This window comes from Melospiza georgiana, chromosome 11 (assembly GCF_028018845.1).
Source record: "Melospiza georgiana isolate bMelGeo1 chromosome 11, bMelGeo1.pri, whole genome shotgun sequence".
In the NCBI taxonomy this organism is placed as follows: Eukaryota; Metazoa; Chordata; class Aves; order Passeriformes; family Passerellidae; genus Melospiza; species Melospiza georgiana.
Window position 1 is genome coordinate 20,710,169 of NC_080440.1, and position 25,490 is coordinate 20,735,658.

Consider the following 25,490-nt stretch of genomic DNA (forward strand, 5'->3'; position numbering starts at 1 on the left):
TTCCCTTGTGCTTCCCTTGTGACTGTGCAGGGTCCAGGCCTGGGCAGGGATTTACTGGCACAGGAATAATCTGCCTTCATGATTTTGCAAGTTTCTCTGCATCATTTCTGCTCACTGCTCACACTCTGTGGCTGCTGCTGTTCTTTGGTATTGAATGTTCTCAGTTTCACATTTCTTAATTGCTTTTTTTTACAATATAGAGGAAGAATACTCATTTCCACTGTAAAATGTCAAAATAATGTATGCAAAAAATAGTGTAGTGGCTGACTGCAGTTCATTATATCCCTGGAATATATATCTGGAATTATATTCCCTGGAATATATTCTTCTGATGTTTACTGGGCAGGGCAAAACACTGAAATGTTTGAACACAGCTCAGCATTTGGGTCTTTGACTCTGTAATTAAGAGTTTCTCAGAGTTGCTTCACAAAGATAGAAACAGTAGGAATTTCTGATATTTTGACTTGCTTATCTCCCTCCCAGATGTAAACAGTGATTACCACTCTCTCCTCAGTGAGCTGAACTCTGGATCACTGTAATTATTCCCTTGCAGAGGGGAGGGTTTGTCCAATCTTTCAATGAGTACCTTTTATCTATTTGTGCAAAGGAAAGCAAAGAAGCAAGGCTGATTTAACCCTGCAAATTCAACCCCCAGCCTGCAGGGCCAGCGTTGATTACCCTGGAAGTGGCTGCAGTTAATGATGAGGCTCAGGAGAAAATGAAGGCAAAGCCTGCCCAGCATTATTGGCTGTCACAGGACACTGGCATGGGGTGTTTCTATCCAGTAGTTTTCCAATTAAGGGGAAATAGGCTCATTAGGGGTTGCTGGGATTTGGAACAGTTTGAGTTTGGAGCTGTAGTGCCCCTGAATTGTGGCATCTTCTCTTCAGGAGCACACAGAGAGCTGCCCTTCCCTGCTGCAGTGGAAGCCAGAAATGCAGGAGTAAACATTTCCCTCCTTGAATAAATCATGGCTGGCTGAATAAAACATGCTGAGCATCCCTGGGTTTAGCAGCAGAGGCTGGTAAGGGCTCTCTCAGCTAACCAGAGTTGGAAGTAGATGACCTAAAATGCTGCATGCTATTATAAAACAGGGAAAGGTACCAGCAGAAAAATTTTCCTTCCGTGGTGAATTTGCACTGTTTTTGTGAAGAATGAGGACTGTCTTACTGTACATTTTGGGATGGGAAACAAAGTAGAAATGGCATTTTTCTTATTTTTTTCTTATTTTCTCCATTCTATAAACTCAGAGGGCTTCAAGAAAGCTGCTGCTTTGAGGGAGTTCAGATGGGGAATTTCTCCTTTGTCACCTTGAGGCACTGGCACTGTTTAGGATGAGGCTGGTTTGTTTTCCTTCTGCAGTGTGGAGTTCTCCTGTGCAAACATATTCAGCTCTTACATAGAATTTGCCTGAAATAGGTGGGTGAAACTCCAGCTTTGCACAGCAACCACTGCCTTGCTGTTATTCTCTGTGCTTGTATTATTTTCTCTCCTTTAACAGCTGTTGGAAGTCCCTGACACAGCTCAGAGCAGTGTGTGGACACTCTGGGCTGGAGCAGGATGGATTTTTGTGCACCACTAGATGGAGCAAAAAAAAAAAAAAACCAACCCAAACCAAACCAGTTCAGCTGAGATGAATTAAGATATTCATCCCTCAAAGTAGATTTTAACTAGCTGAAGGGAAATGCTGTGTAATGTAGGAGAAGGAGTTATCCCCTGGAAAATGCAGCAGGGTGTTGATCTCAGCACGGCTGCAGTCAAGGTTTCAGATGCTCCCTTAGTCAAGCCAGCAGCTGTGCCATGGAGCAGAGATTGCCACCATCCCAGCAGCTCAGGAACCGTGGGGAGCTGGAATTATAAAGGAATTTATGGCCAAGGCAGCTCCTTCCTTGAGCAGTGCCCAGGGATGGCAGTGAGTGGGGTGGGATGGTCAGGGATGGGATGAAGCAGCTCTGGGACAGCACCTGAGGTCACTGGTGAGGGGTGGGCACTTGGAATTCCCTGCTTGGAAAGGCTGAGCCCCTCTGGGACCCCCTGAGCCACAGTTTTGCAAGAAGAAAAGGAACATTTGCATTCTGGAATATTCAGTTCCCAGATGTCCCATTTGACGTGCAGCACCAATTCCTTTTTCACCTGGAACGGAGTGGGGAGTCCTCAGAAAATCCGACCCCAAAACCCACAAATCCCGACATCTGTGGGAGCCCTCGCTGCCTTTGTGTTGTGCCAGGATTGCGTGCGGGTGCTGCTGGAATTTTTTTTTTATTTTTATTTTTTATTTTCAATAATTGACAATTTCCTGGCGTGGGGGCTAGAGGGAGCTCCAATGCAGCCTTCCCGAAGCTTTCCCGGTAAATCTCTCCTGCCTGGCTTGGTCCGAGGAGCTGCACAGGAGGGAGGAGGCCAGCTCGATGTCCTTCTGCACCCTATGAACACTGGAGATGGGATATCTATGGATATCTATGGATATCTATGGATATATATGCCAGGATGCCCTACAGTCAATGTCATTTATATCTTTTATAACTGTTACCATAAATGTCTCTAAATTTTATAATTATTACGCTAAACAGGCTGTTTGGTTGTGTCCCCACCTGTCTGGAGTGCAATGCAGGATGTGTTCCAGGGAAGGTTTGTGTTTAAAGCAGAGGAGAAGCCACAGGAGCTGTTTCACATCCTGTTGAAAGCGAAGGGAGACGACCCATCCTTGTTGACCAGCGTCGACTCCAAATTTATTGATCCAAAGGCACGTTTTTATAACCGTGTTAATTAAGATCATACATATTGCAAAACTCGAGCTCACGATAGGCTACCGAGCAAACATTAACCCCTCCCTTTGTTTTCAATACCTGTGGTTTGTTTATTGAAACCAAGGTTTTTGTTCTCACCCTGATATGAAGGGTTCTCAACCTCCATGTCTGTTCCCGAGGACAGAATGTTTGCCTGTTATGAGAAGGCTGTCTGAGAATCCTGCTGTTTATAAAATGTGCCCAAGAACCTAGCCATCCACAGAAACGGGCTTGAGGACTGCTGCTTCACAGCTGCCTTTTACTTTTCCACCAGCTGTATATTTTCATGGCCTCTTTCTTTAAGCCATGTCTGAGCAAAATTCTCCAACAACATCCCACTGGCACTGGTGGCTGGCTGGGAAGGGCTCTGAGAACAGGAGAGACACACAGCAACACCTCTCCTAGGCCAGTAGGTTTTCAAATAAAGAAATTTATTATTAAAAGGTATGAAACAATATGATTCTATAGATTTTATTACTGCTAGATGAACATATCTGCTGAAAATCAGCAGAAAATCCAGGTTTATTGTGCTACATCTACTGAAGTAATTTATAATAGTTAAATTTACAAGGTGTTTGGCATTCTGAGCCTTTCCCCTCATTTTTAGGGACACGGTTTAGTGTCATGGGGGTGTTGAGTGGAAATTTGGGCTTAGAATCTTAAGAGGCCTTTTCCAACCTCAATGATTCTGTGGTTCAGGTGGGTTTCTCATTTTCTTTTAACTGCAGCAGCTGCTCAAGGATGGGAGGCTCCTGTCCAGGAGGGGCTGGACTGAACAGCACTGGGGGGTTATCCCATTCCCTGAGTGTTTTATTCCATTCCCTCAGTATTTTATCCCATTCCCTGGGTATTTTATCCCATTCCCTCAGTGTTTTATTCCATTCCCTCAGTGCTTTATCCCATTCCCTGGGTGTTTTATCCCATTCCCTGGGTGTTCATACCCATTCCATTGGAGTTTTATCCCATTCCCTGGGTGTTTTATCCCATCCCCTGGGTGTTTTATTCCATTCCCTCAGTGTTTTATCCCATCCCCTGGGTGTTTTATTCCATTCCCTCAGTGTTTATTCCATTCCCTCAGTGTTTTATCCCATTCCCTTGGTGCTTTATCCCATTCCCTTGGTGCTTTATCCCATTCCCTGGGTATTTTATCCCATTCTCTGGGTGTTTATCCCACTCCCCGGGTGTTATTACACTTTCTGGTTGTTTATCCCTTTCTCAGGGTGCTTTACCCCATTCCCTCAGGGTTTTTCCCATTCCCTGGGTGTTTTATCTCATTCCCTTGGGGTTTTATCCCATTCCCTGGGTGTTTTATCCCATTCCTTGGGGTTTTATCCCATTCTCTGGGTGTTTTATCCCATTCCCTCAGTGTTTATCCCATTCCCTGGGTGTTTTATTCCATTCCCTGGGTGTTTTATCCTATTGCCTGGGTGTTTATCCCCCTCTCTCCCCCTGCTCACCCTTCTGGCAGAGGGAAGGGGCTCTGGGGCTCAGGAAGAGCCCAGGGTCGGGGCAGGGAGCTCGGGACTCCAGTTCCTCACTGGAATCAGGGATCCCTCCTGTGCTGAGCTGCCACAGATGGATGGATGAGGAGAGGCAGAACTGCACCGAGTCCATCCACGAGGAGAAATGCCATTAATGACTTCAGGGAGAGTTTTTCTGGCTGTGTCTGGATCCTCTCCAGCCTCCTGCTCCCAGCCATGAGCTGAGCTGACCTTCCTCAGCCCCGCCACCACCCGGCTCCCTGGCCATGACCCGGAGCTGTCCAGGCACTGACCCTCCAAAGAGACCCTGGGGACCTTCCTGGGGATGGGAGGGACTCCTCAGAGCCAGCCAGATTTGGGTTTGGGATGCTGCAAGGTCAGAAGGAGAGAGTAACTGTGCAGCTGATGGGGAATGAAACAGAATCACAGCATGGGCTGGGCTGGAAGGGACCTGAGCAATCATCCTGTGCCATGGGCAGGGACACCTTCCCCAGAGCAGGTTGCTCAGGCCCCACCCAAAATATTTTGGTTCCATAGTGAGTGCAAGGCAAACATTTGGTGTTAAAGTTTCTGTGAAATAAATGTGCTGGTATGGGATGGTTCCACAGCCCCTATACTGAGGGAGCTGGGGGTGCTCAGCCTGGAGAAAAGGAGGCTCAGGGGTGTCCCCATCACTCTCTGCAGCTCCTGGAAGGTGCCTGTGCTCAGCTGGGGCTGGGCTCTGTCTGCAGCAGCACTGACACACCCAGAGCACACAGCCTCAAGCTTCACCAAGGGAAATACAGGTTGGGTATCAGGAAAAAGTTTTCCATGGAAAGAGTGATAAAGCTCTGGAATGGCTGCCCAGGAGGTGGTGGAGTCCCCATCCCTGGGTGTGTTTAACAAAGCCTGGATGTGGCACTGGGTGCCAGGGCTTAGTTGAGGTGTTGGGGATGGGTTGGACTTGATGACTTTGAAGGTCTCTTTCAACCTGGTCATTCTGTGAATTCTATGAATTCTGATGAGCAAGGCCACCTTGTTTGTGCCCAGCTAACACCTTTATGTGCCATTCATGTTTTATCTCAGTTGTTTCTGTAAAAAACAGGTTTTGCTGTTTTCCCTTTAGACCTGAGATTTGAGAAAATCTTAAATAATTGTCTTTATTTGCTAAACAAGCTGGGAAGTTGGAATTTCAAATAACCAAAAGCTGTTTCCTTTGAGTTATGTTTATTTCCCATATTCAAGAGAAAATGCACAAAACAATATAATGAAAATATGTCCCTTTCTAATTTCTAGTGCTTCAAGCAAGTCCTCCCTGTTCTGCAGCCATTCAAGTATTTAGCTATTTTTATGTTATTTGTGTGCTCTTTGGCCTGTAATGATCTTTGGCATATGCATTCCTAGAACAAATGCATAAAATCAACCCATTTTATGACCCGTTAATGTAAGCATTTTATCCTAAAGAAAGTATGTCACATCTCATTCACCTCTGAATTTTTTTTTCCAAGCCAATCACTGGAGCATTGCACACCTGAAAATGAGATAGCGTTGAAATCCATCTTGCTCTCTCTGATTAAATTCATTTTTACGGAGCATTCAATTAGTTGTAATTGCTGCTTTACGACACGCGTTTGCCAGGGGCTGGGGTGGGGAGATAATTAATCTTGATCAGGCAATGGTGCTCCAATCATTTTGCCCTGTCACCCAACCGGGGCTGTCATTAATCAGGAGCTGTCCCCGGCTCGGGGGCTCTGCCAGCGCCGTCCCTGCCCAGGCTGATGGCCCTGACAGACCAGGCTGTGTGCTGGGCTCAGGCTGCTCTCATTAAAGTCACCTCAGTCCTTTGTTAGGGTCACTCTCAGCTGTGCCCACCACCCTCTGGAGTGCTGGAGGTGCCTTCAGCATCCAGCTTGGGGTTGAGGTGCTCTCCTCGCGCCTGGAGCTCTTCAGGACTTTTCTCACCAGGACATTCTTTATTGTTGTAGTTGAGACAGAGACAATACAAAGCAACACCGTTTCCAGAAGGCTGCAAACCCTGTTTTTATTCTAGCATGCATGCTTGTTCTACATTCTTACAAAGCTCATAACTTTACACTTTGCTCATTGGTCATGAGAGAAAAGCAAAGAGTTTATTGGAATAAGCAGTTACAAGTTTCACTTATTTATCCTTCTTTCTTTCTTGGTTTCTATGTCAACGATCTTGGTAGGAATTCTTTCAGGGGTAAACATGGATCCTCTTATCAAACTTCTCAATGGCTCACAGAAGTTGGCTGTAAAACCTCTTCCACACTTTGTAACTTTAGTGTTGAGTCATCTTTTAAAATTGTTCTTCTTTTTGATTTGAGGGAGCTCACTGGAAGTTTTGTGTTTATTTTTATGCTGGATTCCAAGGGAGACGTGGACAGGAGCTGTCCTTGGGTTGGAACAGCTCCTCCCTTGGTGGAGGGAAGGAAACAGCCAAGGCTAAGGCAGGAAACAGCCTCTGCTTTTAGAAGTAAAGCTGAAAGCAACAAATAGGCATTATCAACTCATCTGATGCTTTTCATCAAAGACTGAAGGATGATCAAAGAGCCCTGAAGGGAGGCAAAGGTTCAGGTGTGTAGTGGAGCAGCAGGAAGTCTGTGACTTCATTCCACATGAGGCCAAATGGATGCTGAGCTTGGCTTTCAAGTTCCTTTTAGGGACCTTATCACCGAAGGGGTTTGGGGACAGCCAAAGGTAATACAGAGACTCCATCATCAGAAGGCATGAAAAGACACCTGATTATTAGAAATCTGCAGTTCTTATAGAAACAATGGTGGACTAAGACCTGATTGGCCTTTAGGAATCTTCTGTCACACTATTGGTGAACTATGAACAGCACACTCTGGAGAGCCATATCTGTAAACAATGGTTACAGAAAGAGACATAATAATTGTTTGAATTCTTTCCTCTAAGTTTCCCACAGCTTCTAAAATCCTGGGAGAGCTCTGTCTCTCTCTGTTCAGAGGATTTGTAATTACTACAGGACCTGTCTTGGCCACAGCACTGAGCCCTCTGCAGAAAGCCCAAAGTTACCTTGGTCAGGAGCAGGAGCATTTGGGAGGCAGATTTTGGTAGTGTCCATGTCAGATGCTTTATCTTAACCTGGAGTGGAAAACCTGGGGCTGTGGAGGTCAAAACTGGAGGTGAAGTGGTGCCTCCTCCAGGCAGATGGGAGATTTCTGCCAGGTGTTTCTTCCATCTGATTCTCTGCTGTGGGAAAGGTAAATGATGAAAATGGTCTTTGAGTAAAACTGAGAAATGGGGAAGACTCATTTAAAGTTTACTTTGACATTTTCCTTCCATATTCCTTGTGTTTTGAGGGTTTTTCCATAGAATTTCAGCACTCTGTGTGTGTGTGTGTGTGTGTGTGTGTGTATGAACACAGAGCATTTTCCAGGTAGGGTTGGCCTCCAAACACATCCAGCTGCATCCAAGCACAGCCAGAACCTTTGGGTGCACCTAGGGCTGCACATCCTGATTTCTGGGTTTGCACTGAAACTGCAGGAGTTTTCATGGGTGCAAAGGCACCCTGAGCTGTTCTGCTGTAAGTACTGGAATTTAGGATGAGTTTGGGAAGCACTGGGGAGCTCTTGAATTGTCTAAATCCCATGGTCATTTTATTGTGGTTTCAACTGGTTTGTTTTAATATCAAAATACAGGGCAGTGAGAATTATTATTACTGTAAATTGATAAAAGTAAACTGCCAATTTACTTGCTGGAAAATCCTGTTTCAGTTGAGGAGCTGCTCTGTAGCTGCCCATCCCTTTCCCAGCACACACACCACTAACCCCACGTTTTGTTGTTTGGCTACAGACCTGCTGACATAGCTCCACTTGGGTTTGGGTTTGGATTCTGTGCTAGCTTGCTAATTGCATGTTATTTAACTTAGGTTTGTAAGCCTTTGCTTCCAGAAGGCAATGATTCTTTTTAAAAAAATCTAACCGTGCTTTCAGCCTGTAGGTTTGAGCCTGCAGAGGAGTGGGATCACTGAAACATTGACTGTGCATGTGGAGTGATGAAGAAGTTGTTTTCTGTCTTTAAAAAGAAGCATCATAACCTCTGACAGACTGAGAGAGTGCACTAGAATTTAAGCCATTGAATCTACTTATCTGAAATATCTCTGTCAATTTTCCTTTTGAGAAATGATGGGATTAAGATTATAAATGCAGCTTTGCTGAATAATAGGGAAGCAGCATATGGATTGTAGGTCTTTGAATGCACTTAGCAGCGTGTGTAATTCTGTGTATTTCCTGGGAAACAAAAGAGGGATGCTCATTGATCCACAGAATCTTGTAATGTGCTGCTCCTGTGAAATGCTGGGTGAGCACAGAGGAGCAGCACTGGCGTGCAGGGGAATATTCATTGATTGGGAGGGGATGGATGGAAACAGGTTGGGAGTCATGTGAATGCTGAACTGGCAATGTGATGGTTCTGGAGAGCTGCAGGAACGAGTGGCTTTGTCATGGCAGGTGATGGGTGAGCCCTGGCAGTGCAGGCTGAGCTCTGCTGCCTGTGGATCTCCTGCCCAGCCCTGTTCTGTCCCTGTGGGATGCAGAGTGCAGGGAGCTGCTCCAGCTGCAGACGTGCCCCAGATCCCACTCTGACCTGGGCACGTAGGGGCTGCTGATGGGAAGGTGAGAAACAAACCTTGGGCTGAAAAACCAGGGGAAAAATGGAAATGAATGTGTCCCTGAGGCAGCCCTGAGTGCCAGCAGGAGCTGTCACAGTGTGCAGCCTCAACACACCTGCAGCACCTGCAGCAACAGCGACAGGCTGAGTTCAGGTGATGCTGTGTGAGTCTGCCTTGGGATGGGATGGGATGGGATGGGATGGGATGGGATGGGATGGGATGGGATGGGATGGGATGGGATGGGATGGGATGGGATGGGATGGGGCCAGGCTGGGGTGTGTTCATGTTGTGCTCACCTTGGGGAGGGTTTATCCTCCCTGCATCACTTGCACAGAGCTGTAGGAGCTGCTTTTGGAGGGCAGCGATAGAGCTGCTGAAAGGACACATGGGATTCAAACACAGATTACACCTCCATGTCAGGGGTACTCCCCAGCCTTTGTTTTCTGTTGTTTTTCAGCAGGGTGGTCTCCAATGCCATGGGAGGATACCTGGGGGCCTGGCATGTTTGTGGTCCCTGGGTGGGGAATTGTGCAGGGTGTCTCTCTGGGCTGTTGGCTGGGATTTGCTCACCCAGAGAAGAGCAGTTAGCCAAACTCAGGTACTCCCAGTGCTCCATTTACAGCCATCAGGGAACCTTACACATAATGTGAAAGTGCTTTGGGGTTTGTGGCTCTCACAAGCATCACTTTCTGTGCAGAAGATGCTCAAACAAAAAGGGAAAGCTGCTGCTGGCCAGGAACACCAGTGAGGCCTCCTGGTGAAGAGCAAGTTTGTCCAACCATGTTGTTGAACAAGATATTTTCAAACAGTTCAGCTCTCAGATTACATTAGCAAGCTGGACCTTGGCCTCACAGGGGATTAAACATAGATCTGGAAGCTTTAATATCATCAAACTGAGTTATATACAATTGGCTGCTGCTATCACCATGCTCCTTCTCTTCCTTCTTTGGAAAACCCCAATTCCCATGCCACATGTACAGCTTGGTTTTGTTTTCAGGGTTCTAAATTTGAGCTGCAAATAGTAGTGAAGCTTGTTAATAAACATCTGATCTTTGTGTAACTCTGGGAATAAATGCAATTTAAATGATGGGCTTCACTTCTAACAAAGCCAAAACCACATCACTGCAATATTTTAATATGAAATCAGTTCCTCTGGCAAGATAGCACCTTGAAAAACAATGCTGGGTAGATGTTCAGCAGATAATAAATTCTAAACTGCTTCTTGTCACTGGAGTGGGCCCCTGATAAAGTAATTTTTCTTCTCAGAGTTCAGGGCTTGGGGGCTTGCAGCTCCTTTGGAAAACCCAGCAGAAGGCTGGGCTGCATGAACACCAGGCAGTCACAGCAGTGAAATCCTAAACATCAGGGCCATTAACCTCTAGGTGTTGTTGTTGGAGTTATTTTAGTTAATGGCAGTTTTTGGAATTTAATTTTTCAAGGAACATTTTCACTGTACAGGGTGCGTGTTACTACAAAACAGAAATTACAGCATTTCTGCTTCTGCATTGTTACTCCTGCAGACTGCTCTAGGAATGCAGGTCCCAAGTTTGCAAGCACAAATGGCTTTTAGTTAATGTAATTCTCTTGCCCATGCACAGAAATTCAATTTCACTTTTGCAGAGTGTTCTGAAATTAAGGAAGCCAGCTGAGCCTTGCTAGTCCAGCTATTTCCTCCTGGCTTTCAGGGTGATGTTGGGCTTTGTTTCCTGGACATTGTTTTTCTTACAGATCTAAAATCTCTTTGATATGCTGATATGCTGTGATTGTATTTTGATTTGGAAAGCATGCTGTAAAAATGAGTGTTTTGGCACACTTGTGTGTGAGTGACCTGGGCAAACCAGCTGTACTCTGAGGACAGGCAGGAGCTGCTTCCCATTTCCAGTGCTGGGAGCACTTCAGAGCCAGCCAGGGGTCCAGCATATTCCCAGCTTTGGGAATGCAATTCACTTCAGCCCCAAGCAAGGAAAGCTTTTTTATTTCTAAGAGCAGCATTAAACACGTGTTTAAATACTCCCTTGTCTAAATGGTTCATGAAAATATTTGGGACAAAATGTATGAGAAGAGAAAATGAGAGGCAGGAATTTCCATGGTATCCTTCAAGGCCCTGGCCTCTGAAAGCTGCCTTTCCATAGGTGAGCAGTGCCAGCTCTTTAAGCGCAGCTTTTAAATTGTCTGACCAGCAGAAAGGCTGGATTGGAGGTGTATCTACAGGTTGTGTCCAATGACTGCTCCCAATGGAGTGCTGATTCCCTCTGCCCCACTCACCTGCAGGAGAGGGGCAGGACAATCCTGCAGGATCCTCTGGAGCAGGGCTGTTCCACTGTTACATCTGCACCGAGGCAGCTTTGCTGCACTGCATGTGCTGGTGCAGCTGCCAGAGCCACTGCAGCTTCTCTGGGAGCTCCTGCCTGTGCCCCAGCCCTGCTCTGTCCCTGAAAAGGGTGGCCCAGGGACGCTGGCCTGGCAGGGAGGGTGAGTGAGCACCACAGCACCCACGGCTGGCAGTGGCCCCTGGCAGTGCCAAGGCCGGGTCAGGAGGAAGGCAGCAGTGCCCTGGCCCCTGGCAGTGCCAAGTCTGGGGCCAAGAGGAAGGCAGCAGTGCCCTGGGAGCCTGGCAGTGCCAAGGCCGAGGCCAAGAGGAAGGTAGGAGTGCCCTGGCCCCTGGCAGTGCCCGGGCTGACTGCCATTGTTAATGTGGGTTCATTACTGCAGGCCATGGCTGCAGGCCTGGTGAAGGCCGCTCCAGCCAGAGCGATGTCGCTGCGGGGCTCCCTCAGATCCCTCTGAGCTCTGGGAGGAGACCAAGCCCTTCAGCAGCTTCTGCTCCTGATCCCCAGTGAGAATTGCCCTCAGGTTGCTCCTTCTGAGCCTTTATTGGGGAGGTCAAGTGAAGGAGTGTGACAGGAGCTGCACTGCCTTCCCCTGGGTGCCTTGAGCTCAGGGCCTGTGGGGTTTTGGGAATGAGCCCTCCCAGATCTCTGCCAAGGGACATGAAGGGATGATTTTCTTTGAATGGCTGGATTATAATTTCAGGGTTTTTTTCTGGGGGATGGGGTGTCCTGGCTGAGGATGATCCCTCTGTCCTCTCCTTTCTGCCTGTTGGGATTGGACGCTTTGGGCTTTCCTTCCAAATGGAGCAGTGACACTGGGGTCTATGCTGTGCCAGACCATCCTCAAGCAAGGCTGAAGATTTCCATTTAGTGAAGCTGCACTTTGGAATACAAAGAAATAGTTTAGTCCTCCTTTGTATGTGAGCATGTGGAGCATCACAGCATCAGCCTGCAGCGAGCAGGTTTCCCTTTCTTCCGTGAGCTGCCAGCTCCTGGGAAGAAACTGTGCCAAGCAGCAGCAATTATTCGCTGAGCAACACCCCAGACAGGGTCTTAAATATTTAATGTGTTATTCTGCATTCCTTCCCTTGGTGTGAGAGGGACATAGTGCTGCGAGCACTGAGGCTCCGACAGAGCTCAGAGCTGCCTTTTCCCCTCACACCCCTCTGAGCTGCTGTCTGCAGACAGCATATCTTTGTACTCTGATGCTCCAAGTGAATCTCCCTTCTTAGCCAAAAGATGATATATTTAAGCAGTCTTTATTTGGGATCAAGCTGGGGGTTTGCTTCAACTGCAATTATTTCATCTGTCACCACTGTGCGTTTCTGTGCCAGAAGAATATCTTGGCTTTTCTCAAATTGGATATTTTTCTGGCTGCTCGCACGATGTGTGCTTGTGCTGTGTGGTTATTTGTAGGCTCTGCCAGCAGTAAGGGAGTAGTGCTGGGGTCTCCTCTGTCCTCTGGTGAGTAGCTAATGAAGCAGTTGCAGCCATCTGCACTGATGGGAAGGGACTTTGCTGCCCCAGCTCAGCATTATCCAGGCAAATTGAGCCCGGAGGGTGGGGCTGCCCAGGGGACCCTGAGGAGGGCGGGCAGCTGGGCTGAGCCATCAGAGTGGGGACTCCCCCAGGATTATCCCCTCAGCCCAGCAAGAGCCTCCTCAGAACTTTGCCCTCCCTCAGGAGAGGTGAAGCCAAGGCTGCAGCGTGGGCACAGGGCTGGGCAGTGCAGTGACTGTCCCTGTTCATCCACCTCAGCCAGGGCACAGTTCTGGGTGGCTCTGTCACTTTGCAGCTTGCTGCAGTCACAGGGACATCTTCCAAACCCTCAGTGATTCCCACTGTCCCTGCTGCACATGGAGAGGCTGGGGGGCTCTGTAGCAGTCCCACATCAGTAACACTCCTTGTCTGCTGTCACTGCTGAGCTAAACACCTCTGGAGGTTTTCACTTCTGCACTGTTCATCCCCTACCCTCTCTATGTCACACAATATAAGGAGCTCCATCTTGGACTGTTTCCAAAATAATCTGCAGTCATACTGATTTTTGTATTTACAAAAACCAGTTTCGTTCATCACAAAAGAAGCAAAATAAACCAGAGCTTTGGATCATGGCTCAAGATGCCAAGAGCTAATTGTGTGTTTCCCTTCAATCTGCTAAACCATTGTGGAATAAGGTCTTTTAGACACCCAGTTGCTGGGAATGCTCTCTGTTCACCACACAGTGCCAATAACAAGAGCTGGAGCCTGTGGCCTTGTTTTGTGCTCCAGGACAGAACTCTTGACTAGAATTGTGTTTATAGTTTTTGTCTGTGGATACCCAAAGCCTACTGTCTGGATTTTAGACCAATGGCTTCTTGGAAATATTTGTATTTTCTCTTGCATGACGCACTGCAGAAGTGGGTTGGTCAGGATTCCTGTGCTGATGGACACAGCTGGGAGCTCTGGGCAAGCTCCTCACCCAGGAGCTGAGGATATCCATACTTTGGATAATCCTTTCAGCCTTGACAGCAGTTGTTACTACCAACAATTGCACACATTCCTCAGGTTCCAGGCTGACCACGTTAGCAGTGAATAATCCCTGTGTGTGCCCAGTTTAGTTCCAGTTGATGCCACCCTCCTTCCGCCTTTCCCTGAAATGCCAGGAATGCGCACGGTTCAGCTGAGTCACGGTGGAACTGGGGCAGATTCCTTCACTGCACACCTGGAAGGACCTTGCAAACTCCATGGAAACCAACTGGAGATACAAAACAGCCCCCAGGGTGGTTGGGAGCATTCCCTGAGAATTCCAGGCAGTTCTGCAGTCTGTGCTCTGTCTCAGCTCAATTTTCACTCAAAGCCTTGGGCACAGTTCTGCACTTAATGTACTTTGGGAATTTTTATAATTATCTTTATTAATACCAATGGAAATTATACATATATAGACAAGCCTGTTATATTTAACAGTATCTTTTTAATGGCTTCATTATTAGATATTGTCTGTGCTTCTTTCTGGGCTACAAATGTCCTGAGCCAGTGCTCATTAGGAGTAAACAGGAGTTTCCAGCTCACTTTGTTCACAGCAGTATTTTATTTTCCCATCCAGTCAATTTGTTAAAAAGCAGAACAAAACTAACAAACCTTATTTTGAAGTAACCTAAATGAGATATATTTTTGTCATCCCTGAAGTGACCCCATGTGCAATGAGATGTTTGGTTTGCTGCAGCTTTAATGACATTGTGTTCAGAATCTGGGTTATTTTTATGTTTTTAATTAATTTTCCATCTTTGAGCAGTTTGGAAAGAAACCAAAAGACTTAAATGGGATTTTAGCTGGGAAGAAAGAAGGGGAGTGATGATGTGATTATACTATTCTGTAAATTCAATAAGAATTAACTAACTTTCTGTACCCTAAATCCAGATCTTTTGGTAGAATTTAAATTTGATTTCTCCTGTTTCTACTGGGAGAGTTTGTGGCCGCTAGAATGTTGGTTTTCATGTTGTCAGACTGCTCCTGAGGTTTTCCACAGTGCCAGGCTGAGTCTGGGCTGGGTGGCCAGGTACAAAGGCTGGGCTATAACAATTCTGGGGGTGTAGCCCTCCTGTGCAGGGCTTGTTTTCCATCTTCCTCCCCATAGTGTGGGGATCTGTCTCATCCAGGGAATTTCTCCACATCAGCTCCAGAAGCTTCTCCTGTCTTTGCCACTGTTCCTATATCTGATCTTCACCCAAAAAAAAACCATATAGAAGTTGCAGCAGGGGAGGTTTAGGTTGGATGTTAGGAAGTATTTCGTCCCTAAAAGGTTTGACAAGTAGTGGCCCAGGCTGCCCAGGGCAGTGCTGGCATCAGCACCCCTGGAAGTGCTCAGAAAACATCTGGATGTGCTGAGGGGACGTGGTGGGATGGAGCTGGCAGTGCCAGGGGAACAGAGTCATCCTGGAGGGCTTTCCCAGCCTTGATGAGCCTGTGGCTTGTGACCCTAAGAGGGGCATTTTTGCTGAGAGCTGTGCTCTCAGGTGTATTTATATAAATTTAAATATATATAATATTCCTATATATTAATATATTATATAGTATCCCTTAATGTATAATAATATACATAATACATTATTTATTATATATTAAAATACATTATTTATATATTAATATATTATTTTTACATATTAAAATAGTTATATTTATAGCTAGAAATACATGTGCCTGTCCTGACTGGGGGTTTGGGTGCTGGGGAGTACCTGGGATGCCTGACTGCAGGAAGGAGAGCCAGGGTTCCTAATGAAGCTGTGATCCTGCTCCTGGGGGCTGTGCAAGGAGTGCCCAGGTCAGGAGTGCTCAGTGTCACCAGGGCTGTGCTGGGGCTGGGGCTAATCACTGCTAATTAGCATCTCCTCAGTATGCACAGCACAGCCCTGCTGCACAAAGACACTGTCTGAGAAACATTTATTCATAGCACCAAGGGCCAAAACTGCTCCCAGCAGATTTTTTTCTGCGAGTCTGGGTTACAAGCAAGGCAAAGCTCCACTGAGTGAGCAGGCTGGCACCTCACAGCACACACAGGGAAGCAGGAAACTGAATTATAAGTAAATGAAGTTCACCCTTTTCCGTGGTTAAACCAACACCCAGCCACAAGGTTGGCATATGTGAGCCACCCCCTCAAAATTCATTCACAGACCCTGAGCTGGGGAAGCAAACAAATTACAGGGTGGCAGAAGCTCCCCAGATCTATTTTCAAGCTTTAGTGCTTTAATTAAAAGCTATTTGGACAATATGGTTTGTTTCCATTTCTGTAGAGCTAATTCTTGCTGCTTTTGTGGGTTCCTCCCTTCACACCACCCTGTTTATTTCTGTAAGCAAATTAGGAATCTTGGGATTCAAAGCAAAGATTTGCCATTGATCTATGAATGGCCGCTGTAAATATAATTAATGCAATTCTAATGTGAATTTTATGAACCTCCATGGACTGTACATGTTTATGGCTCTGTGAGCAAAGGCCATTTGTGTAAGGGATAGAAATGGATGAGTGTAAGTAACCATTTAAAAATTATGGGGCTTTGGCTGATGTTTTATTACAGCCTGTGAAAAAAACTGGCTTCACCCTCAAAATATAACCCCATGTTAAATATATATATATATATATATATAATGTTGTTATAATAAACCTGGAGTCATGCTCAGAAAGAGCAAGGGTAATTACACCACACTGCATGTTAAATATTGCTGCTTAAAAGTCAGCATAATCAGAGAACTTCTTCAGTTCCTACAATTACCTGAACTCTGTGCTGCAATAATTCTGCAGGACAACTCCACAGGTGCCTTTTTGGGCAGAGAGCAGAAAGCCCCAGAGTGTAAAAGTCACTCAGATACAGAAGGATGGAGCGCTTTTAGAATATTGAAAATTGATCAGATTGTGGCTTATTCAGACAAATGTTTCTCTAATATTCCCTCTTCTCTAATCTAGGAAAGGGTGATGGGTTTTTTGGTTGCGTATTTTTATTTACTCTCGTGTTTAATGGCATGCTAAGCACTCTGAAATGCCACTAAGAAAGAAGAGAATGTAAAGTCATTGATATTTAAGGACATAGAATTTTTGAACAGTTCATGCTTTAATTTGGTTCCTAATTTAATGCTTCATAATTTTATTCTTTTGCTGTCACCTCAGGACTTCCCTGGAGACAGGAAGCAGCGTCTCAACTGACCCACTCAGGTACTGTAGCAATCATAGCTGCTAGCTGTAGGTTTGAGCTGACAGAAATGCCCTGTTCTGCACCAGCTGCTCATCTCACAGCTTCACCTGGCCCAGCCCAGCCAGCAAAGGCACTGACCTGATGGCTGGATATTCCTAAGAGTGGATAATTTGCTCCTTTCCAGGATTTCCACTTGAAATTCAGCTCTAGCTTGCAAGCCTGGGTTTGTTCTGGGAGGAGCACCAAGGGGAGGGACAGAAGGTGTGTCTGTGCACAAAGCACCTCTCTCTCAGATTTTTACAACCTTCCTGCTGCCAATATCTGACCTGTCCTGTCCTGGCTGCTCTGTGCTGCCTTGGGGACAGTTGTGTGGGGATGTCACTGGTGTTTCTGTCGCTCAGCATTCTGATAAAAGCACCCACCCTTCAGGGAGCTCTGTCACAGGAGGCACTGCCAGAACTGGGGTTTCACTTTGATCACTCCATTTAGAAAGAAATGTTTGCCCCTGTTAACACTGCATATCAAATGGGTACCTTGTATATTTTATTCTCATCCCTACACACTGAAAAGTGCATCAAAGGCACAGAATTCCTTTGATAAAGCTGGGGCAGGGTCCCTCCCTCTCAAATCAGCAGCTGGTTTGGTACAAGTCTTCCTTTGGAGATGCTCTGGGTTGAGGATGTGACTTTTTCCCACATGATGTCATTTGAACCTTGCCTGAACACAACGGTGGGAGCTGCTCTGTTTAACCTTATTCAAATTAAGGCCCCTCTGCAATTAATCTTCCATTCTTACCCAGTGTAAAGTGTTCTGCAAGTGAAGCATTTGCCTTGTTGCCATTTCCTAGCAGCCTCCCCCTGTGCTGTGATATTCCCTTTGTCCTCCCACAGCAGCACTGCACCACGTTCAGTGCCCACTGTACTCCTGTCCCATTGCCAGTGTGATGGGAACACTGGGCCTTTGTCTGGCAGGACAATGCAGGAAAAATCCCAACTTCCCCCTGCTCTGCTCCCCTGCAAATCTGTTCTAACAACAGCACCGTGATGCTGGGGTGGGATTTACCAGAGCCAGGTATTGCTGCCACCTTTATTGCAGGCTGGAAATAGATTTTATTGCAATTTTTTTCTTCCACGGAGTATTTTTTTCCATGGGAGGAGGGTATCAGTGAGAAATATGGAAGAATTAGATGCATGCAGTAAATCCTTCTGAATGTTGAGGACTGGGCTGAAATAATCCCAGACAAGGATGTAAAAATGCCACTCTTTAACTACAAATTGAATAATTTTGTGGACTTTTAAAAATCTGGAGCGAAACAATCACAGAGGAGGAACTGAAGAAAACTGTTGAGATTTTATCAGATAAAACTGAGAATTTTTCTCAGTGTTAAATAGTTATAGAGGGAAGAGCACGTGATACCCAGTCCACTTCAGCAGGTCAAATAAGCCTGCTCTGGAGCTGTAATTACACAGAATTAAGGCCATTATTTATTAAGTACAATGAAAGATAATGGAGGCTTCTTGTTCCTCGATGTGTTCTCATGAGCCTGTTGAGCAAATTGGCCTTTGAACAGCCCAGAAAATGGGATGTACCAATTAACACAGCCCCGTGTCCTGTCAGGTATTTCCTAGTCAGGGCACTCTTTTTGCATTTTACCTGCTCGCAAATTTCCTGTTCCCATCACAAGGGACATTTCCCCTCAGTGAACCACTCAGTGCTGGAAAGAGTAAAGGTTAATGTAAATATCTTGCTTCTGTCCATTATAAAGAGGAAAATATGTAAAAATTGGCATATTATATCTGTGTATATGTTGGTTGGCACAATTTCTTTCATAGCCTGACAGGATTTATTCCGGATATTTTGGGTTGGCCTCTGTCAGCTTTCAGATGGCATCTAAAAATATTTTGTTTCCTAGTATCTAAATGGTAACGTGGCCCTTCTGGAGGGGTGAATTGCCAGGCCTGTTCCAAATTAGCCAAAAATTTATTAAATTAGCTCTGCAGATATTTGGGGCGGATTTGTCATCTTCTGTAGCAAATTGATCAGCCAGTGGTTGTGTGAGCCCAGGGAACAGATGTGCAGAAGGGACAGTCAGGATAAAGAGAATTAAGAGAACAGCAAAGTTCTTCCTACCCTTCTGCATGGATACTTTGGCAGCTGAATGGCTTAATAACCAAAAATAAAGGTTATTTTATAAATGGTGATGAGAATTCGTCTGCGGGGGAGTGCAGAACTCTGACAGCTGTCTGCAGCCAGAGAACTTTGTTTTGAGTTTCTGGAAGGTTTCTAGGCAGCAGAGCTGCCCTTTAAGTCAATATGGAAGGAAGAGACCTGGATTTATGTCCTGACTCTCTGGGCATCCCTGCAGAGCTTGTCACCAACACCTCGGGCTGTCACAGGGTGTCCCCAAGCCCGAGGGCTCTGTGTGAGCTCTCCCACCTGTCCTGGCGGGGCAGGGATGCTCCGGGGGTGGTACCAGGAATGCCTGCAAGGGGCAGGGAGGGACATCTGCTTTGCCAGAGCCCTGAACACCAACATTTGCCTCATTCTTTGTGCAGCCCAGGAATTTCCCCCCAGCTTTGGCGTGGAGGCCACTTAATACACTTTGTTTTGTGTGCTGCGGTGTCCTGTGAGCAGTGAGGCCTTCCAACCTTCCAGGAGGAACTTCAGCATCTCTTTGCTAGCCCAAACCCTGGGTTTGTAGCCCTGCTCTGTACTCCCCCCATTTTTATTGTGGTGTGTGCAGGGTATCATGGATGAATATGGGATCCACACTGGCTGGGTCCCGTGAGATCCCTGAACTCCACAACACACAAGTGGCTACCATGAATTTTTGTGTGTGGCCAGTTGAGCATTTCACCCTTGAAAGACTTGTGGAAAACAACTGAACTACTGCAATTTCTATGCTCCACCTAAATAGGGGCATACACTGTTTATCTGGGGAAGGGAAATATTTTTCAGGATTGTTCCTGGCATATCACTCTAAAAGTTGAACTAAGTAAATAACAGCAGTTCAATATTAGTACTTTGTGAAAGGTTGTCACCAGACAAGTCAATTTTCCTGGTCTGCCCAACTTTTGAAAGCAGTACCCCAGGAACTCCAGCAGGCACTGGTTTCATGCTGGGGTTATTTTATCCCTCAGTGGATTGTTTTCCTTCAGCCTCAGAGCTCCAGGGGTTGGCAAGAAAACCACCCCTGAAAAAGGAGGTGGCGCAACGTTCGATTTCCACTTGGCCCTTTTTTTAGGGGCTGTTTTTGAAAGCCTTGTCAAAGGCTGAACTCTGAGTGACTGCAGAAATTCTCAGCAAACTGCTTACAGCTCCAGTGCTGGAGCTGCAGCACATCCAAAAATCCCTGCTTGTCTTAGGCCTGGGAATTCCAAGTCAAAGGTTTCGGTAAATGCCTTTCTGAAAGAACCAGTTCTACATCCCGGCTGAGCGTGAGGTGAAGCTTAATTTCCTTTGTTGTTTTCCTCTGGAAGACAAGTGAAAATGAAGAACGTGTTGAGAGCGTGGGGCTTTTCATTTGCAAAAGTCCTCATTAGCATTTTCTCTGCAGGGTGGGATAATCGGGCTGGGTGCTGTCAGGAAATCCATGGGTACATGGCTCCTATGCTCCAGCCCACTGCTTAGAAATAGATAATTAGGGTGATAAATAGGATTTTTTTTTTTTTTCTGGAAAGGATATGATGCTGAGAAAGAAATTGCTTTGCAATGTGAACAGACAAAGGGGAAGTTTCCTGAAAAGTCTCATTTCAGGGTTGAGCCTTTGGCTGGCGTCTCCTGAGCTTACTTGTCTTGGGCTGGCTTTCCCCTTTTTCCTTGATCCTGGGAATAGCTGCCCTTGATTATGGGATGTAGCCTTTTTTTTTCTTTCTTTCTTTTTTCCTCTTTTTTCCTTGGAATGTAAAAAAGTCCAGACACAAAAATGTTACAACAGGGAAAACTAATTTTCTCTTCTTCTTTCATTTTTTTCTTTTTTTTTTTTTTCTTGTGCTGATTTTTTTTTTTTTTTTTTTTTTTTTTTTTTTTTTTTTTTTTTTTTTTGTGGAAACAAAGGAAAAAGGATTTCCTGTTGCCATCTTGGCAGTACCAAACCCAGGGCAGGAGGCAGTGCCAGGAGCTTGGGGCTCACCAGCAGCCACTGGGTCTCCAGGGCCTTCCCTCAGTTCCTCTTTAGATAAAACCACCCAGGAGAACAGGGGATGAAAAGCTGGGATGAAAGAGTTTTGATAAGAAAATCTAAATATCCTCACCGTGATGGCATCAGTGGCTTGAAAATTGCCAAGCTAATGAAGCCCAGGGGAATATGAGTCCAGGATGATAAATGGGCTTGGATTTGGGCAGTGTTTTGTGTTGTTGGGGGGATGTTGCTTCTCACAGATAACCAGTTGTGTTTGCTCAGGATTCACCAGCTCTGGTACAGCTCTGAAAGAAATCCCAGCAAATAAGCGCAGGCAGCACAAGGAAAGGACAGACAGAGGTACTTGAAAGAGAATCTTCACAAGAAAATATATTTTTGAAAGGCCCCAGTCAAACATATTTTTTCACTCCAAGTTGCTTTTCTCATGTTCTGGTCATTCCCACCACCTTCCCTGTCCTGTATAAGGTGTTTTTAGGGAAATACCACACAAAGTGTGACCCTGTTTAAGCATAAGCCCCTGATTTCTTTGCTGCACTAAAGAAACTGCCAGTTCTTACTCCCATATATTTATAATTTCATTTAATTAAACTTACACAGGGCAATTTTCTAAGAAGATTCAAGGCACTTCTGTAACTGCACAGTGACAATGAGGAAAACCAGAACCCCTAAATATAGCTTATATAGATCCCTAAATATAGCTTATTATCCAGGCACTTGGGGAACTAGATAGGTCCACATGGGAAAGAGCCTCAGGTTGAGGCTTAGGGCTTTGGTTTTCTCTGCATATTTTTGAAACAGTGTTAAAATTCTTGTGGCATTTTAGGGATGGGATTGTGGGGGCGTTTTATGGTTTGTTTGGGTTTTTTGTTTGGTTGGTTGTTTGTTGGTTTTGTTTTAAACACTTGTCCAAGTGCCAGAGTGGTTTTGAAGCATTTAGTCAGATTCTGCCCTTGGTTTTGTTGTTGTGACTGTTGAACTCTCAAGTCCCTCTGTACCTGTTTGACAGCAGTCCAAGCTGTAGCTTAAATGTTTCTTGTGAGGGATTTTCAGAAATGAAATGGAACCAGAAACAGCCAAATTGTAGCTGCTGCAAGAGTAAACTTAGAGCAAACTGCACACCAGCATTGGTCTCCCTCAGGACACTTCTTATTTAACAACAGCCACAATTTAATTTTTTTTTTTTTAAGATAAATTGCTGTTGAAGTTGTTGTGTGCCAGTCGTGTGTGTTGCAATGGAGCAGTTCTGTGCTGTTGTTAACTCAGAGTATCCCGTGAGCCTGGAGAAGGGGAGGGATGGGCACAGATCTGATTTCTGACCAGGGACAGCACCCAGGGAAGGGCTGGAGCTCGTCAGGGGAGGGTTAGGGTGGAGATCAGGGAAAGGTTCTGCCCCAGAGGGTGCTGGCACTGCCCAGGCTGCCCAGGGGATGGACACAGCCCCCAGAGCTCCAGGAACAGTGCCAGGGGTGCCCAGGGCGGGATTGCTGGGGTGTCTGTGCAGGGCCAGGAGCTGGATCAATGATCCTGGTGGGTCTCTCCCATCCCAGGAGATTTACAGAATGCCAGGCTGATGTGAGTTGGGAGGGACCTTGAAGCCCAGCCCCTAAAGCCACCTCCCACTGTCCCAGGCTGCTCCCAGCCCTGTCCAGCCTGGCCTTGGACACTGCCAGGGATCCAGGGGCAGCCACAGCTGCTCTGGGAATCCTGTGCCAGGGCCTGCCCACCCTCACAGGAGGAATTCCCACCTAATCTCTAATCTAACTCTGCCCTGTGTGATTCCATTCCAGGATTCTCACCCGTGGCAGTTCACATAGAGAGGAAAGAAGGAGGAGGGGGAGGGGAGGGAGTTGGTAGAATTGGGCCATGGTAAAATATAGAAATTGTTAAAGATTTGTGCTCCTGTTTTCTCAGAACAAAAGCAGCCCGCGTTTCTCTGCCCGGCAGGGGTTTCGGTAGCAAACGCTGCTGCTCTGCCATCCCAGCCCGGGCAGTCCCAGCCCCCGCTCGGGGGTGGCTCCGGAGCGGCTGCGGCTGCCGGGATCCCCCGGGATGCTCGGCCGGGATTCCCGGAGGGGCTGTCCGTGCCCGCCGGCAGGCTGCCTGTCTGTCTGTCCGCCTGCCTCTCTATCCGTCTGTCCGTCCGTCCGTCCGTGCCCGCGCCCCGGGGGCTGTCCCGCTGCCGCCCCGCGCGTCGGGGTTGGTTCGTCCTCCCCCTGCGCTCCCTGGCAAAGCGCGTTGGGAAGCAGATAAGCACAATCTGGTGTGCGAGCGGGAGGGTCTGAGCTCCTGCCTGCCTTCTTCTTTTTTTCTCTCTCTTTTCTTTTTGGTTTTTTTTTTTTTTTTTTTCCTCTTCTTCTGCTTTTTTCCTTTTTTTTTTCCGCTCCTTTCCCCTCCCCTCACGAGAAGCCCCCAGCTCCCGAGGTGCCGCAGACAATGGAGCTGATGTGCTGGTACAGGAGGAGCTGATTAACGCGGGGGGGAAAGGGGAAAACCAGGGAAAAGGGCAAACGCCTGCAGCCCCGTGTGCTGAGATCACAGCTCCGCTCTGGGTACCGGGCACTGGTGTCACAGCCCATCGAGATAACTGCCTGCATTTTCCGAAGTTCTGGGAGCTCTAAGGATGCTTTCCAAGGCTCCATCAAAGCCCGCAGCTGGGATCTCTCCACGCTGTTAGTCCGGGGGGGCCCTCAGAACGGCCTAAAGCGGCCGCAAGCAGCAGTGGGATTTCTGTGTAACACCGGTGATCCCGGCAGGAGCGGGGGCTGTGCTGAGACAGCGGCCAGCGGGATCCCGGGGCGCCCGTGCGCCGGTGCCCTTTGTGCGGGCGGCGCTTCGTACGAGCGGGGCCCGGGGGCTGCAGGTGCTGAGCGGCGCCGGCGCTGCCCCGGCTCGGGCGATGCCGCAGCCCCGCCATGGGGCACGGACACCGCGCCTGACTCATTCAAACCCCGACGAAAAAGTCTTGTGTCGCTAAAAGCCCGCCGCAGACCGCGGCGGCGGGAGTGCTGGAAAATGCTGAAGTTAAAGGCCTTCTGCTTGGATTACTGGCAGTTTTTATGTCTCCAGCCTCTCCATGGTTTCTATAAAAGGTAAGAAAACGTTAACTCTGCAATGCTCTTCAGCACATGATGCCACCAGGGTTTTTCCTCGCCGTTGTGCTCCCTGGGAGAAGGGAGTGGTAGGCAATTAATGAGAACTTGTGACAAAGATTGTAAAGCTGCTTCTTTCTTTTTTTTTTTTTTTTTTTTTTTAATTGCTTTAATTATCAGCTGCTGTTGTCTCTGTGCATGCAGATGTGAAGGTGAGGGTGCTGTTTGGTTTTAACCTCTACTTTAGGTCACATCACCTAAGACTCAGGACTTTTTCCTCCCTGCTGTTTTATCCTTAGGCACATTGGCTCGTGCTGGAGTGTCCACACTGTACACGACACTGGCAGATTAATTGAAATGGGAATTTATGGAACTCAGAGAAGACCCTTTATTTCCCTGAGATATTTAGCAATATAACAGTTCATCTTTCCTCTCCCTCCCAGCACAAAGTGCACATCAGAGTCATTCAGAGCAGTGGGCACTTCACTTAGACAGGTCTGACACCCAGCTTAAATGATTGATGGTGAATGGTGATCCTAAAGAATAGGTCTGGGTGTCAGATGCATTGAGCTTGCCTATTTAATGGAACAGCAAAATAAGCAATTCCATTTAACATGTCCCTGAACTTACCCTGATGCTTTTTAATCTACACTTCGCTTTCCTTGCTTCTGATTTATGGTGCTGAGCAGAGGGAATTGGATGGGTTTGAATTTTCTGGGGGGAAAGTGGGGATCCCTTGGCTGTGAACAAAACCCGTGCGATTCTCTAAACCAGGATTCCGTTCTCCTTACGTACACTTTCTGCCCTGGCTACCTATTGTCAGCCTACAGAAAGTGCTTTGTACTAAATGCTAATTGCAGTTGAATTTTTCATGCAGCGACTGAAGGCTGGAAAAGGGAACTGTTCCAATCTTTTTCAAGGTTTGGGGGTGCCCCGCACTTTCTGCATTGAGCAACACGGGACCCTCATCTGTGACCATTGGCTTGTGAAGTTTCAAAAGATAGCTTTATTCTCCTCTCCTTGGAGTTTTTCACAGATTCCACTGCCAAGCCAAAGAATTCCCAACCTAGTCCCAGCCCATTGTGATGTTTTCCTTGCTGAGAAACCATATAAAATAATAGAAATGGAGCCAGACTGTTTTGACACAAATAAATACTGAACTCGAGCTTTCTGTCTTGGGTTCCTGGCGAAATCCCAGCTTTGTGGCAAATGAATTTACTGGGGACTTATTCTACATCTCCTAATGGAAACCCTTGCAATAGGGCTGCCCATTTATTTCCTTCCAGAGAATTAATTTACTTGCCATCACAGCCTGGATGGGCTTGAATCTTCTGTCTGCATGGGCAGCACTAAAACCAGGCCTTAAGCAC

At 46.7% G+C, this 25,490-nt stretch overlaps 1 protein-coding gene across 7 annotated transcripts in view; it reads left to right on the forward strand.

Moving 5' to 3' along the window:
- The window catches only part of IQSEC1 (IQ motif and Sec7 domain ArfGEF 1), a 301,086-nt gene that overhangs the window by 144,754 nt on the left and 130,842 nt on the right, over nt 1-25,490 (forward strand). For 2 of the 7 annotated variants that reach the window (XM_058032108.1, XM_058032110.1), the window contains exon 2: nt 16,866-16,910. The exons of 4 other annotated variants lie outside the window; for them this stretch is intronic. In XM_058032108.1, coding sequence (XP_057888091.1) covers nt 16,866-16,910 — 45 coding nt within the window. Of the gene's footprint in view, nt 1-16,865; nt 16,911-23,970; nt 24,121-25,490 lie in introns of those variants that run through there. One more of the 7 variants, XM_058032107.1, reaches the window with a different exon arrangement.